The following is a 14710-nucleotide window of genomic DNA, read 5'->3' as shown; positions in this document are numbered from 1 at the left end:
CCTTCCACCAAGGATTGCTTTCCGTGCTTATCCCTCTCCTGCCTTGATGCACAGGTTCACTATGAATCTGTTAAGAGTCAGGAACATAATTACCTTTTATAGGATAGAAAGAGTGGGGTGAATATGAGTGGACAATGAACCCAAATAACATTGTACTGATAAATTAAAAAAAACCCACCCATCTTAAACGTACATGTATTTCTAAATCCAACTTGGAGACAGTTGGTATTCTATGGCAAGAAACAGTTAATGACAGGCATTAAAAAAATACTGAATTCAATGAAAATCTTTCTTAAATGGGAAAGTGGAAGTAAATTTCATAGAGGGTAAAGTTCTGGCCAAATATAAACTGAATATTAAGAAGAGATTTTAAAAATGAGCCCATATTGACATTTTATAGAGAATAGTATTTGTCAGGTATATTTTTGATCAGTGTCAATGGGCCTATTTCTGGTGCCATTTTGGTTCATGAGGAATGACTTACCTGGTTGTAATTCATTTTCAAGAACATGAACACATGGAATTAACTGTAGGGATGACCATCCTTAAACCTTAAGACTGATGAAACGAAACACATTCAACTAAAAAGCAAGTTAGCCAAATAAAACCTTTTCACTGAACTAATGCAATGAAAAGGAGACTTTAAGCCTCCTGAAAACTATCAGTTTGTATTATAAACCCCAAAATGGATGAGTAAAATAACCTGTTAGGGATGAAATGAAGCCACATCTCTGGCTCTGATTATTCATAGATCCTTCTCTTCCCTTGTCCCAGTTTTGGTATGTTACTGGCGTTCCATCTCTCCAGCTGTAGGAAAATGGAAAAATTTAGGGTCTTCTCTTTTTCTGTATGTCCAGTCTCCAAACACCATTCTTGAAGTTCTGGGGTATGGACTAAAGGCATAATGTTTTATTAAATTAAAAAAATAGTCATGTCTTTGGTTAGAGAAATGAAAATTTATGAGTTAAAGATAATGTTTGAAGGCTATTCAACACATTGATCACTAAGATCTAGTCCAATCATTCTGCAAATAAAACCTGTCAAACAAAATAAAATGCAAATTGATCTAGGCCCATACCGAAATTCATCATTGGCTCTTTCTTCTTGAAGTCCAATCCACCAATTTATACCATACTTTGATAGCTATTAAAAAAAAAAAAAAGAAAGAAAATGTCAGCATTTATTCTACTTGTTTTTCCTTTTCACTATTAAGATTAATGGGGTTGCTGTTAATAGCTTTCTATTCTTTAGTATTTTACCCAATTATCTAAAGAAGAGTACACTAGGCCTAGCATCTTCAGAGAAGCTGAAACTTCATTATCTTAAAATATTCTCTCCTCATTATGAAGGGAAATTGGAATCAAATATTGAAAATCTTTCTTACAACTTTCCCTATGTATTTAAAAGTACATTTTCTAACTTTAATAATAGGGCTTTAAAAAGTAATATTGTAAAGTAAAATAGGACTCCTTTTTTCCCTAAAAATTTAGTGCTTTATCATCTCAGCAGTTTATAGAAGTTTACTGCCTGTGCCATGCTGTTTGAAAACAATCAAGGCACAAAGACATCAATAGTAAAAAAGATTTTGAATTTTTGGCATTAGTCTGATTGTTAAGCTTTTAAACTGAGTCATAGCATGCTCCCCATTTAAATAGAAACAATATAGGACAAAGGAATCTGACAGAACTTCCAGTGTTTCACAATCAGAAAATTATTTCTATATTTTAATGATATTGTACCATTATTTATCAGACAGATCCCAGTACACTAAAGTCTAAAATGAAACCCCATATTCACACATGTGTGCATGGACATGTACATACATTATGGCAAATGTAATACCGGACTGATGACCCTGGAAATTGAAATTCCCTCTTTAACTATAAAAGAGGAAGAGGCAGTAAGAATTTCTCTAAGACTTCTAAATAAATACACTGTATTGTGTATGTGCTCAGTGTGTGTGTGTGTGTGTGTGTGTGAAATGTAACTTAATTTTTAAGCTAAAGGCCTGTTAATTTGAAGGCATTGCATATTTAAATTTGTGCTTAATTTCTTCTGTAAAAATTGGAGAATACACCTTAAGATATATTTTTTTTCCCACAGAATTTTGGGTCATCATACAACAGAACCTAACAACTCTCTAACATTCTAATTTATAAACAGGTATTTTTACTCCTTGAATAGTGTGGCTGTCTGCTATATCAGCAATTTGAGAGTAATGTAAGATGGAGCAACTATAATTTGGGGTCCCTGAGGTGTTGTTTCATGGACATGTTCTTACATGCTGAATTTAGATTCCTTTTGTCAAGCTTTGGAATGGGTCCATTGAGACTGGCTGTGAACTCAGTGGGAGAACCACAACAATTTCATTCAATCTAAAGAGGTCTCACGTGCAACAATAGTGGAAATCACAGGCTGATTGTTCACTGCCCCAATTAGGGACCTCTAAAGAGAAATTATACCTACTGCATCTTAAGTGACATATTTATTACCACTTCAATTACAGCATGGTAATCCTCTATATGGCACACCACAACCTGTTGGGATATGGAATAGAACTGCAAGCAAGAAAGACAAGCTAGAAGCTAGGGTGAAAAATGCATGGTGAAAAATAGATGTTTTAAATTTTAGCTTAGGTATAAATTCACAACAATAGAAGACTTATTAATATTCTTTCCTATAAAGAAACGTGATATGACCACAGATTTCATAACATCAACTATGTTTTGTGACAGCCATTATAGATAGCATCATATGGGAAGAATACTTATAAAAAAATACAGCACCAGCTAATATAATCTACAAAGTAATTAATCTACAATATAATACAAGGAAGAATAGCCTGTCATCTCTTCAAATGTTTCCATCAAAAATACCAAAACCAAGTTATTTTAAGGTTTTAAAACATCATATTTTGGTGGATGACTAATAGACTTGATATATTTTTGTTAGAAGTATTTAGACATGAACTTATAAAAATAAGAGTAAATTTCAATTTTGACATGCCAATATTGCACAACACAGCATAAAATGTTAGCTGAGTGGACTATTTGGCTAGTAGTTCATGTTAAACAATTCCCACAGTGCTATGGCTTTTTACTTTTTTGGCATTAATTTAACCCAACAAGATGGTTCAAAAAAGAAGTACTCAAAAATTCACTGTCATCATGCCTGTGGTATTCCATTATTCAAAGAGAAAATACTGACTAACCACATTTCCAAGATAGAAACACTGTAAAAAAAAATTCTTCAGATTTTAAAAACTGTATCCAGCTTTCTTTTTCAATAGTTCTTTTACTTTCCAATTGTTATTTTTGTTCTTCACATTTCTTTTTTTTTTTTTTATTTTTTTTTTCAACGTTTATTTATTTTTGGGACAGAGAGAGACAGAGCATGAACGGGGGAGGGGCAGAGAGAGAGGGAGACACAGAATCGGAAACAGGCTCCAGGCTCTGAGCCATCAGCCCAGAGCCCGACGCGGGGCTCGAACTCACGGACCGCGAGATTGGGACCTGGCTGAAGTTGGACGCTTAACCGACTGCGCCACCCAGGCGCCCCATGTTCTTCACATTTCTTTTTTTTTTTTTTTTTTAATTTTTTTTTTCAACGTTTATTTATTTTTGGGACAGAGAGAGACAGAGCATGAACGGGGGAGGGGCAGAGAGAGAGGGAGACACAGAATCGGAAACAGGCTCCAGGCTCAGAGCCATCAGCCCAGAGCCCGACGCGGGGCTCGAACTCCCGGACCGCGAGATCGTGACCTGGCTGAAGTCGGACGCTTAACCGACTGCGCCACCCAGGCACCCCTGTTCTTCACATTTCTAAGTTACTACTCTTTTAGGGAAACTATACAACACATTGTCAAGAACATTGGAATATTAAAATATTGACATTGGAATATTAAAAATATTTAGTATTGTGATTCTTCCTGCACTAATAGGATGAGTGTGCCACAAAAGTGAGTGGTATGACCTCGACATGTTTAGTTCACCATCCTGGAGTAAAGTAGCTTCTGAACTGACTCCTTCTAGTAGGACCTTTGTAGATATGGAGTTTCTCGCTCATGAACTGTAAATGGTCACCATAAATACCACTACTCTCACCACCACCAAAAAGTGCCTAACACAGCCACAATATTATGCAATAATAAGAACTGTTTTGGAAACCTATAGTTTTCTTCTTTTTAAATTGATACCCTTTCCCCTTACCTCTCTTGCCCCTTTTTCAATCTGCACATTTTATACCATCCAGTAATTTTCTTTTGTGGTGTTAGATCAGTCAGCCACTCACCCATGATACTGACAGGGCAATTTATAACAACATGGTCTCAGGCTGGGTAACAGTTTTGCCATATAAGATACCATAAGGTTTGTGTGGTTTGAGATCACACTAGATTTAGCCCTCAACTAGTATCATAGAGCTAGGTATGACTTCTCAAACAGCTAAACCGATGGGTTTTATTATTCCCTTCTATGGGAGGTATTAACTCTGCCATCCCCACTGGCTTCCCAAACACTAATAACTGGGAGGTTGAATTAAGGGAAAGGTGAAGATAGAAGACCTGCAGATGTTTCCAGGAGAGCTAAGCTCATTGGAAAGATCAAAGAAGTCTTTCATTGCTCATGTCTGGGACACAGCTGGCACCATCTTTTGGAGAGGGATTTTAGAACTAGCATTTTAATATAATGAAGACATTGTGCGCTTATATCCCTCCCATGGCGCTGCTCTGCTGCAAGCAGAGGGTTTTAAAATGACACCGTAAGTCAGATGGCCTGGGTTCACTTTCAGATTCCACCACTCAGCTGCTGTGCAAGTAACCAAGTTACTTCACTTCTTTGGAGTTTCAGCTTCCTCATCTGTAAAATGTACTAATAACAGACTTCCCATAGATAGTCCTTGGAAAGATTAAATGCCATTAAACATTAATACTTAGCACAGTGCCTGACACTGTTACAGTAAGTACTGGCCAAATATCAGTTCCCTTTGAGACATATACTTTGTCATGTCAAAGGATGGATTGGTTTTCAGACATTGACCTGATGTCTTGTTATTGCCACCAGGAATCTGCTGTCTTGTTAAAGAAACAAACATATTTTATGACATCATGTTAATACTTAACATTATGGTATTGGCTTGAGTGTTCCATTTGTGGGAGAGGAAAGGTGGTAAAAATAGTGCACAAAATAGGGGGGAACATCATGTTCTAGCAATTGGTCTATCACTGAGTCTGTGGGACTGTGAGGTTGTCATCGAATATCCCTGTTGTTCAGCTTTTTCCATCACAAATCAGTAGTGGTCTTGACCTACGTACACCTCACAGGCTCCTGTGCATCAAACAGGATTCTATTATAGAAATGGAAAAGCTCCATGAGCTGTAAGGGAAGACATTTCTCTTACAACCCAAGGATGCTTTAAATATAGAGCTTCATTTTAACAATCAACTTACAAACATATGAAAAGATGATAGCTCAACAAAGGGTTCCTGGTGATCATGAAATAATGTTAAATTATGGAAAAGAAAAAAAGTCTTTTCCTTACTTTCAAAGATTTCCTAAGGAAAACTGGGAGTGAGGTTTCTCCCCTTAATGTCCCCTTGGTAATTTCTACATATTGCTCCCTTTTCACTTATTATTACTTCCAGTTTTAAATTTTTTTTTTTCAACGTTTATTTATTTTTGGGACAGAGAGAGACAGAGCATGAACGGGGGAGGGGCAGAGAGAGAGGGAGACACAGAATCGGAAACAGGCTCCAGGCTCCGAGCCATCAGCCCAGAGCCTGACGCGGGGCTCGAACTCCCGGACCGCGAGATCGTGACCTGGCTGAAGTCGGACGCTTAACCGACTGCGCCACCCAGGCGCCCCTACTTCCAGTTTTATTTATTTATTTATTTATTTATTTATTTATTTATTTAACGTTTTATTTATTTTTGAGACAGGGAGACACAGAGCATGAACAGGGGAGGGTCAGAGAGAGGGAGACACAGAATCTGAAACATGCTCCAGGCTCTGAGCTGTCAGCACAGAGCCCGACGCGGGGCTCGAACTCACGGACCGCGAGATCACGACCTGAGCGGAAGTTGGCCACTTAACCGACTGAGCCACCCAGGCGCCCCAAGTTTTTTTTAAAAACAGAGTCTGGGAGGTTGCGGCAAGATGGCGGCTTAGGAGGACGCTGGGCTCACCGCACGTCCTGCTGATCACTTAGATTCCATCTACACCTGCCTAAATAACCCAGAAAACCGCCAGAGGATTAGCAGAACAGAGTCGCCGGAGCCAAACGCAGACGAGAGGCCCACGGAAGAGGGTAGGAAGGGCGGCGAGGCGGTGCGCGCTCCACGGACTGGCGGGAGGGAGCCGGGGCGGAGGGGCGGCTCGCCGGCCAAGCAGAGCCCCCGAGTCGGGCTTGCAAAAGCGGAGGGGCCGGGCGGACTGTGTTCCGACAGCAAGCGCGACTTAGCGTCTGGGAGGTCAGAAATTAACAGCTCTGCTCGGAAAGCGGGAAGGCTGGAGGACAAAGGGAGGGAGAGCTGCTGAGCCCCCTGACAACAGAGCTCAGTTTGGTGAGGAACAAAGGCGCTCGCCAGCGCCATTTCCCCCGCCCATCCCCCAGCCGAAATCCCAAAGGGAACCGGTTCCTGCCAGGGAACTTGCTCGCTCCGCGCAAACACCCAACTCTGCGCTTCTGCGGAGCCAAACCTCCGGCAGCGGATCTGACTCCCTCCCGCTGCCACAGGGCCCCTCCTGAAGCGGATCACCTAAGGAGAAGCGATCTAAGCCTGCCCCTCCTGCCCCCGAGCACCTTGCCTACCCACCCCAGCTAAAACGCCAGATCCCCAGCATCACAAGCCTGGCAGGGTGCAAGTAGCCCAGACGAGCCACACCACCCCACAGTGAATCCCGCCCCTAGGAGAGGGGAAGAGAAGGCACACACCAGTCTGACTGTGGCCCCAGCGGTGGGCTGGGGGCAGACATCAGGTCTGACTGCGGCCCCGCCCACCAACTCCAGGTATACACCACAGCACAGGGGAAGTGCCCTGCAGGTCCTCACCACGCCAGGGACTATCCAAAATGACCAAGCGGAAGAACTCCCCTCAGAAGAATCTCCAGGAAATAACAACAGCTAATGAGCTGATCAAAAAGGATTTAAATAATATAACAGAAAGTGAATTTAGAATAATAGTCATAAAATTAATCGCTGGGCTTGAAAACAGTATACAGGACAGCAGAGAATCTCTTGCTACAGAGATCAAGGGACTAAGGAACAGTCACGAGGAGCTGAAAAACGCTTTAAACGAAATGCATAACAAAATGGAAACCACCACAGCTCGGCTTGAAGAGGCAGAGGAGAGAATAGGTGAACTAGAAGATAAAGTTATGGAAAAAGAGGAAGCTGAGAAAAAGAGAGATAAAAAAATCCAGGAGTATGAGGGGAAAATTAGAGAATTAAGTGATACACTAAAAAGAAATAATATACGCATAATTGGTATCCCAGAGGAGGAAGAGAGAGGGAAAGGTGCTGAAGGGGTACTTGAAGAAATCATAGCTGAGAACTTCCCTGAACTGGGGAAGGAAAAAGGCATTGAAATCCAAGAGGCACAGAGAACTCCCTTCAGACGTAACTTGAATCGATCTTCTGCACGACATATTATAGTGAAACTGGCAAAATACAAGGATAAAGAGAAAATTCTGAAAGCAGCAAGGGGTAAACGTGCCCTCACATATAAAGGGAGACCTATAAGACTCGTGACTGATCTCTCTTTTGAAACTTGGCAGGCCAGAAAGAATTGGCAAGAGATTTTCAGGGTGCTAGACAGAAAAAATATGCAGCCAAGAATCCTTTATCCAGCAAGTCTGTCATTTAGAATAGAAGGAGAGATAAAGGTCTTCCCAAACAAACAAAAACTGAAGGAATTTGTCACCACTAAACCAGCCCTACAAGAGATCCTAAGGGGGACCCTGTGAGACAAAGTCCCAGAGACATCACTATAAGCATAAAACATACAGACATCACAATGACTCTAAACCCGTATCTTTCTGTAACAACACTGAATGTAAATGGATTAAATGCGCCAACCAAAAGACATAGGGTATCAGAATGGATAAAAAAACAAGACCCATCTATTTGCTGTCTACAAGAGACTCATTTTAGACCTGAGGACACCTTTAGATTGAGAGTGAGGGGATGGAGAACTATTTATCATGCGACTGGAAGCCAAAAGAAAGCTGGAGTAGCCATACTTATATCAGACAAACTAGACTTTAAATTAAAGGCTGTAACAAGAGATGAAGAAGGACATTATATAATAGTTACAGGGTCTATCCATCAGGAAGAGCTAACAATTATCAATGTCTATGCACCGAATACCGGAGCCCCCAAATATATAAAACAATTACTCATAAACATAAGCAACCTTATTGATAAGAATGTGGTAATTGCAGGGGACTTTAACACACCACTTACAGAAATGGATAGATCAACTAGACACACGGTCAATAAAGAAACAAGGGCCCTGAATGAGACATTGGATGAGATGGACTTGACAGATATATTTAGAACTCTGCATCCCAAAGCAACAGAATATACTTTCTTCTCGAGTGCACATGGAACATTCTCCAAGATAGATCATATACTGGGTCACAAAACAGCCCTTCATAAGTTTACAAGAATTGAAATTATACCATGCTTACTTTCAGACCACAATGCCATGAAGCTTGAAATCAACCACAGGAAAAAGTCTGGAAAACCTCCAAAAGCATGGAGGTTAAAGAACACCTTACTAACGAATGAGTGGGTCAACCAGGCAATTAGAGAAGAAATTAAAAAATATATGGAAACAAACGAAAATGAAAATACAACAATCCAAACACTTTGGGACGCAGCAAAGGCGGTCCTGAGAGGAAAATACATTGCAATCCAGGCCTATCTCAAGAAACAAGAAAAATCCCAAATACAAAATCTAACAGCACACCTAAAGGAACTAGAAGCAGAACAGCAAAGGCAGCCTAAGCCCAGCAGAAGAAGAGAAATAATAAAGATCAGAGCAGAAATAAACAATATAGAAACTAAAAAAACTGTAGAGCAGATCAACGAAACCAAGAGTTGGTTTTTTGAAAAAATAAACAAAATTGACAAACCTCTAGCCAGGCTTCTCAAAAAGAAAAGGGAGATGACCCAAATAGATAAAATCATGAATGAAAATGGAACTATTACAACCAATCCCTCAGAGATACAAACAATTATCAGGGAATACTATGAAAACTTATATGCCAACAAATTGGACAACCTGGAAGAAATGGACGAATTCCTGAACACCCACACGCTTCCAAAACTCAATCAGGAGGAAATAGAAAGCTTGAACAGACCCATAACCAGCGAAGAAATTGAATCGGTTATCAAAAATCTCCCAACAAATAAGAGTCCAGGACCAGATGGCTTCCCAGGGGAGTTCTACCAGACGTTTAAAGCAGAGATAATACCTATCCTTCTCAAGCTATTCCAAGAAATAGAAAGGGAAGGAAAACTTCCAGACTCATTCTATGAAGCCAGTATTACTTTGATTCCTAAACCAGACAGAGACCCAGTAAAAAAAGAGAACTACAGGCCAATATCCCTGATGAATATGGATGCAAAAATTCTCAATAAGATACTAGCAAATCGAATTCAACGGCATATAAAAAGAATTATTCACCATGATCAAGTGGGATTCATTCCTGGGATGCAGGGCTGGTTCAACATTCGCAAATCAATCAACGTGATACATCACATTAACAAAAAAAGAGAGAAGAACCATATGATCCTGTCAATCGATGCAGAAAAGGCCTTCGACAAAATCCAGCACCCTTTCTTAATAAAAACCCTTGAGAAAGTCGGGATAGAAGGAACATACTTAAAGATCATAAAAGCCATTTATGAAAAGCCCACAGCTAACATCATCCTCAACGGGGAAAAACTGAAAGCTTTCTCCCTGAGATCAGGAACACGACAAGGATGCCCACTCTCACCGCTGCTGTTTAACATAGTGCTGGAAGTTCTAGCATCAGCAATCAGACAACAAAAGGAAATCAAAGGCATCAAAATTGGCAAAGATGAAGTCAAGCTTTCGCTTTTTGCAGATGACATGATATTATACATGGAAAATCCGATAGACTCCACCAAAAGTCTGCTAGAACTGATACAGGAATTCAGCAAAGTTGCAGGCTACAAAATCAATGTACAGAAATCAGTTGCATTCTTATACACTAACAATGAAGCAACAGAAAGACAAATAAAGAAACTGATCCCATTCACAATTGCACCAAGAAGCATAAAATACCTAGGAATAAATCTAACCAAAGATGTAAAGGATCTGTATGCTGAAAACTATAGAAAGCTTCTGAAGGAAATTGAAGAAGATTTAAAGAAATGGAAAGACATTCCCTGCTCATGGATTGGAAAAATAAATATTGTCAAAATGTCAATACTACCCAAAGCTATCTACACATTCAATGCAATCCCAATCAAAATTGCACCAGCATTCTTCTCGAAACTAGAACAAGCAATCCTAAAATTCATATGGAACCACAAAAGGCCCCGAATAGCCAAAGGAATTTTGAAGAAGAAGACCAAAGCAGGAGGCATCACAATCCCAGACTTTAGCCTCTACTACAAAGCTGTCATCATCAAGACAGCATGGTATTGGCACCAAAACAGACACATAGACCAATGGAATAGAATAGAAACCCCAGAACTAGACCCACAAACGTATGGCCAACTCATTTTTGACAAAGCAGGAAAGAACATCCAATGGAAAAAAGACAGCCTCTTTAACAAATGGTGCTGGGAGAACTGGACAGCAACATGCAGAAGGTTGAAACTAGACCACTTTCTCACACCATTCACAAAAATAAACTCAAAATGGATAAAGGACCTAAATGTGAGACAGGAAACCATCAAAACCTTAGAGGAGAAAGCAGGAAAAGACCTCTCTGACCTCAGCCGTAGCAATCTCTTACTCGACACATCCCCAAAGGCAAGGGAATTAAAAGCAAAAGTGAATTACTGGGACCTTATGAAGATAAAAAGCTTCTGCACAGCAAAGGAAACAACCAACAAAACTAAAAGGCAACCAACGGAATGGGAAAAGATATTTGCAAATGACATATCGGACAAAGGGCTAGTATCCAAAATCTATAAAGAGCTCACCAAACTCCACACCCGAAAAACAAATAACCCAGTGAAGAAATGGGCAGAAAACATGAATAGACACTTCTCTAAAGAAGACATCCGGATGGCCAACAGACACATGAAAAGATGTTCAGCGTCGCTCCTTATCAGGGAAATACAAATCAAAACCACACTCAGGTATCACCTCACGCCAGTCAGAGTGGCCAAAATGAACAAATCAGGAGACTATAGATGCTGGAGAGGATGTGGAGAAACGGGAACCCTCTTGCACTGTTGGTGGGAATGCAAATTGGTGCAGCCGCTCTGGAAAGCAGTGTGGAGGTTCCTCAGAAAATTAAAAATAGACCTACCCTATGACCCAGCAATAGCACTGCTAGGAATTTATCCAAGGGATACAGGAGCACTGATGCATAGGGCCACTTGTACCCCAATGTTCATAGCAGCACTCTCAACAATAGCCAAATTATGGAAAGAGCCTAAATGTCCATCAACTGATGAATGGATAAAGAAATTGTGGTTTATATACACAATGGAATATTACATGGCAATGAGAAAAAATGAAATATGGCCTTTTGTAGCAACGTGGATGGAACTGGAGAGTGTGATGCTAAGTGAAATAAGCCATACAGAGAAAGACAGATACCATATGGTCTCACTCTTATGTGGATCCTGAGAAACTTAACAGGAACCCATGGGGGAGGGGAAGGAAAAAAAAAAAAAAAGAGAGGTTAGAAAGGGAGAGAGCCAAAGCATAAGAGACTGTTAAAAACTGAGAACAAACTGAGGGTTGATGGGGGGTGGGAGGGAGGAGAGGGTGGGTGATGGGTATTGAAGAGGGCACCTTTTGGGATGAGCACTGGGTGTTGTATGGAAACCAATTTGTCAATAAATTTCAGAAAAAAAAAAAAAAAAAAAAAAAAATAAAAACAGAGTCTGTATCTCATTTTTGTGTTCTTGACATTATGTTTTTGACAAATATCACAATCCCCGACACTTACCTTAATAAATACTTAATAATACTTAAAAAATACTTAATAAACACTTACCTTAATAAATGCTTGGTGAAGAAACACAAGGAAAACATATACTATTCCTGGCAGTCTGTTTCATTATTTAACAGGTTTTGGGTGCCTTTCCAATTAGCCTAGCTCCTCAAAGATTGTCTAAGTCTTTGTTTTACATTGAAATGGAAAACCACTCCCTATCATTTTCTGAATATTGAGTCTTTAGAGTCTTATAAATACTGTACTCTTGTAAGTAAAATTCAGAACTTTAAATCAACCATGTGCTCTTCCCACCCTCTCCCCAGTATACCATGTCTCTCATTTGTGCTTTATTTTCTCCCATTCCATTTATCTATTTGTCTTTTTCTAAACTATTTTCTAATGCTATGTGCTTATATTGATTATGGTCTTTCTTCTCAGACTAGATTATAAGCTTCACAAGGGCAGGAATTTTGGTCTGTTTTAATCACTGATAGAGCCCAAGTCCTTCAAGGAGTAGACTCCGAATAAATATGTCCAGAATGACTGAATGACCCTCACTAAAACAATAAAGCCCTACTTACTCATACTGATGCTACTAAGAATCAAGAAAAGTGATATGATGACCAACATAGTAAGCCTGTGTTTCCATTATTTTCTCTTAATCCCTATACGAAAAAGAAAAACAATTCTTAAAAAACCTGTGGCTTTTAATGAAACTTAAATAAATGTCTGAAATAAAAAAAAAAATCCTCCCAAAGACCGAAGAAGGGGCTAAGCTCTGAATCTCTCATGGTTAATTATACTGAAATACCGCTCTTATTTTGCTGAGGATAAATTCTTGCTCATGTGCAGAATGAATTGTGAGAAGATCACCACGTAGCCAGCCACAGACAAACTCAAAGGAGGACCATTCTGCAGCATAGGTATGAAAAAGATACTCTGCATCGTGATAAAAGAGCCAGGGTGCATCTGAAAAACAACAAGACCAAAAAAACAAAAACCAATGCAAATCATGCAAAAACTATTGACTGATATAATGCAGACTTAATAGGATATGTTATGATCGACCCCAAATTTGTAATTCAGTTGCTTAGCATTAAAAACAATGTGTGCGTTTACATATACATAAATATTTTTACATACACATAACTCAGCATATAATTTGCTTAATTTCCTTGGTATAGCTAAGAAACCTACATTTGTATTCCAAGGTCTGGGATAAATGCATATTTTAAAGTCACATGTCATGAAAAGAGTGTTAAGCTATAATACTAATCTTTAATCATATTTAATGACTTTTATTAATTTGATTATTAGTTACTTTGAGAAAATTAGTTCTGGATTGAAATAAGAAAAGAGAGGCTCGATTGGAGGACTGTAATAATACAGTAATTGTATATGATAGCAGGTAGTTAGAAATTGAAGAACCGCCAGGATAGCTCTTACCGTACTGGTACCAGGGTGGAATCTTGGGTCTCACATCTGCAAAGTGAAAACAAGCCACCTTGAGGGACATTTCTTCACAAGTGCGCCAACTCTGAAGTACTTCAGCTCTAAACACAACATCTTGGACTTTGCTCTTTAAAAGAGCATTTAAAAACCAGGTACTTTTGTGCTGTCTGAAATATGGTTAGTTCTCAAACCTGAAAAGGAGGCTCAAGAGAGGCCTCTGATTAAAGAAGAAAGGATGTGAGCACTTGTCAAGGGCCTACTGTGTGGCACACACTGTGGCGGGTGTTTTCTCTTACTCATTTGACAAGTGATTTGGTTTGCTTGTCATGTCACAGTGACATTTCTTCCAGACTGTACTTGAAAAATATCATATTCCACAATACAGTTGGTTATCTTTGTTTCCCATTAACTAAATTAGCATACTGCCGTGGTGTCACCTTTTCTCATTCCCCTACGATGCATCCTTTGCTCAACTCATGCAATTTGGTTCATCACGAGGGTTGTTGGTACTGTAGACCAGGATGCTTACATTTTAGATTTCTGTAACTCTTCACTTGGAAAAGTGCTATGGATTATTAGAAAGCAAACACATAGTAAATATCTTATTACTATTTTTACCTCTTGGAATCTTGCATATCCATTCACGTTTGGAACCACAGTGCAAGGGCAGCAATGTTTTATTTGCTTTATAAATAGCACAATTTCTTGCATCTTCTCCAAAATAAGTATTGTCTAAAAATGAAGAGACAACCTGCAGCAGATCAAGTTCATTATTTCTTAATGATGATCCCCCACAAAAAGTTTCTCTGTAAATAAATCACAATAGGCTTCTGGAGGAAGCTTAAGAAATGTCTGGATAAGATTGCATTTAGGGGAGCCTGGGTGGCTCAGTCGGTTAAGCGGCCAACTTCGGCTCAGGTCATGATCTTGTGGTCTGTGAGTTCGAGCCCCGTGTCGGCTCTGTGCTGACAGCTCAGAGCCTGGAGCCTGTTTCAGATTCTGTGTCTCCCTCTCTCTGACCCTTCCCCGTTCATGCTCTGTCTCTCTCTGTCTCAAAAATAAATAAACGTTAAAAAAAATTTTTTTAAAAAGATTGCATTTAAAGATT

The 14710-nt window shown here is 39.5% G+C and overlaps 1 protein-coding gene across 3 annotated transcripts in view; it reads right to left on the bottom strand.

Moving 5' to 3' along the window:
* Positions 1 to 14710, bottom strand: part of PLA2R1 (phospholipase A2 receptor 1) — a 126603-nt gene that overhangs the window by 27756 nt on the left and 84137 nt on the right. For all 3 annotated transcript variants that reach the window (XM_047870178.1, XM_047870176.1, XM_047870177.1), the window contains 5 exons: positions 14221 to 14353; positions 13597 to 13632; positions 12962 to 13119; positions 1079 to 1143; positions 704 to 807 (listed from right to left, as the gene is read on the bottom strand). In XM_047870178.1, the coding sequence (XP_047726134.1) occupies positions 704 to 807; positions 1079 to 1143; positions 12962 to 13119; positions 13597 to 13632; positions 14221 to 14353 (496 nt within the window). The remainder of the gene's footprint in view (positions 1 to 703; positions 808 to 1078; positions 1144 to 12961; positions 13120 to 13596; positions 13633 to 14220; positions 14354 to 14710) is intronic.

The sequence above is a fragment of the Prionailurus viverrinus genome, chromosome C1 (assembly GCF_022837055.1).
Source record: "Prionailurus viverrinus isolate Anna chromosome C1, UM_Priviv_1.0, whole genome shotgun sequence".
In the NCBI taxonomy this organism is placed as follows: domain Eukaryota; kingdom Metazoa; phylum Chordata; class Mammalia; order Carnivora; family Felidae; genus Prionailurus; species Prionailurus viverrinus.
Note: the sequence above shows the minus strand (reverse complement) of the source record. Positions and strands in the feature narration are given on the sequence as shown.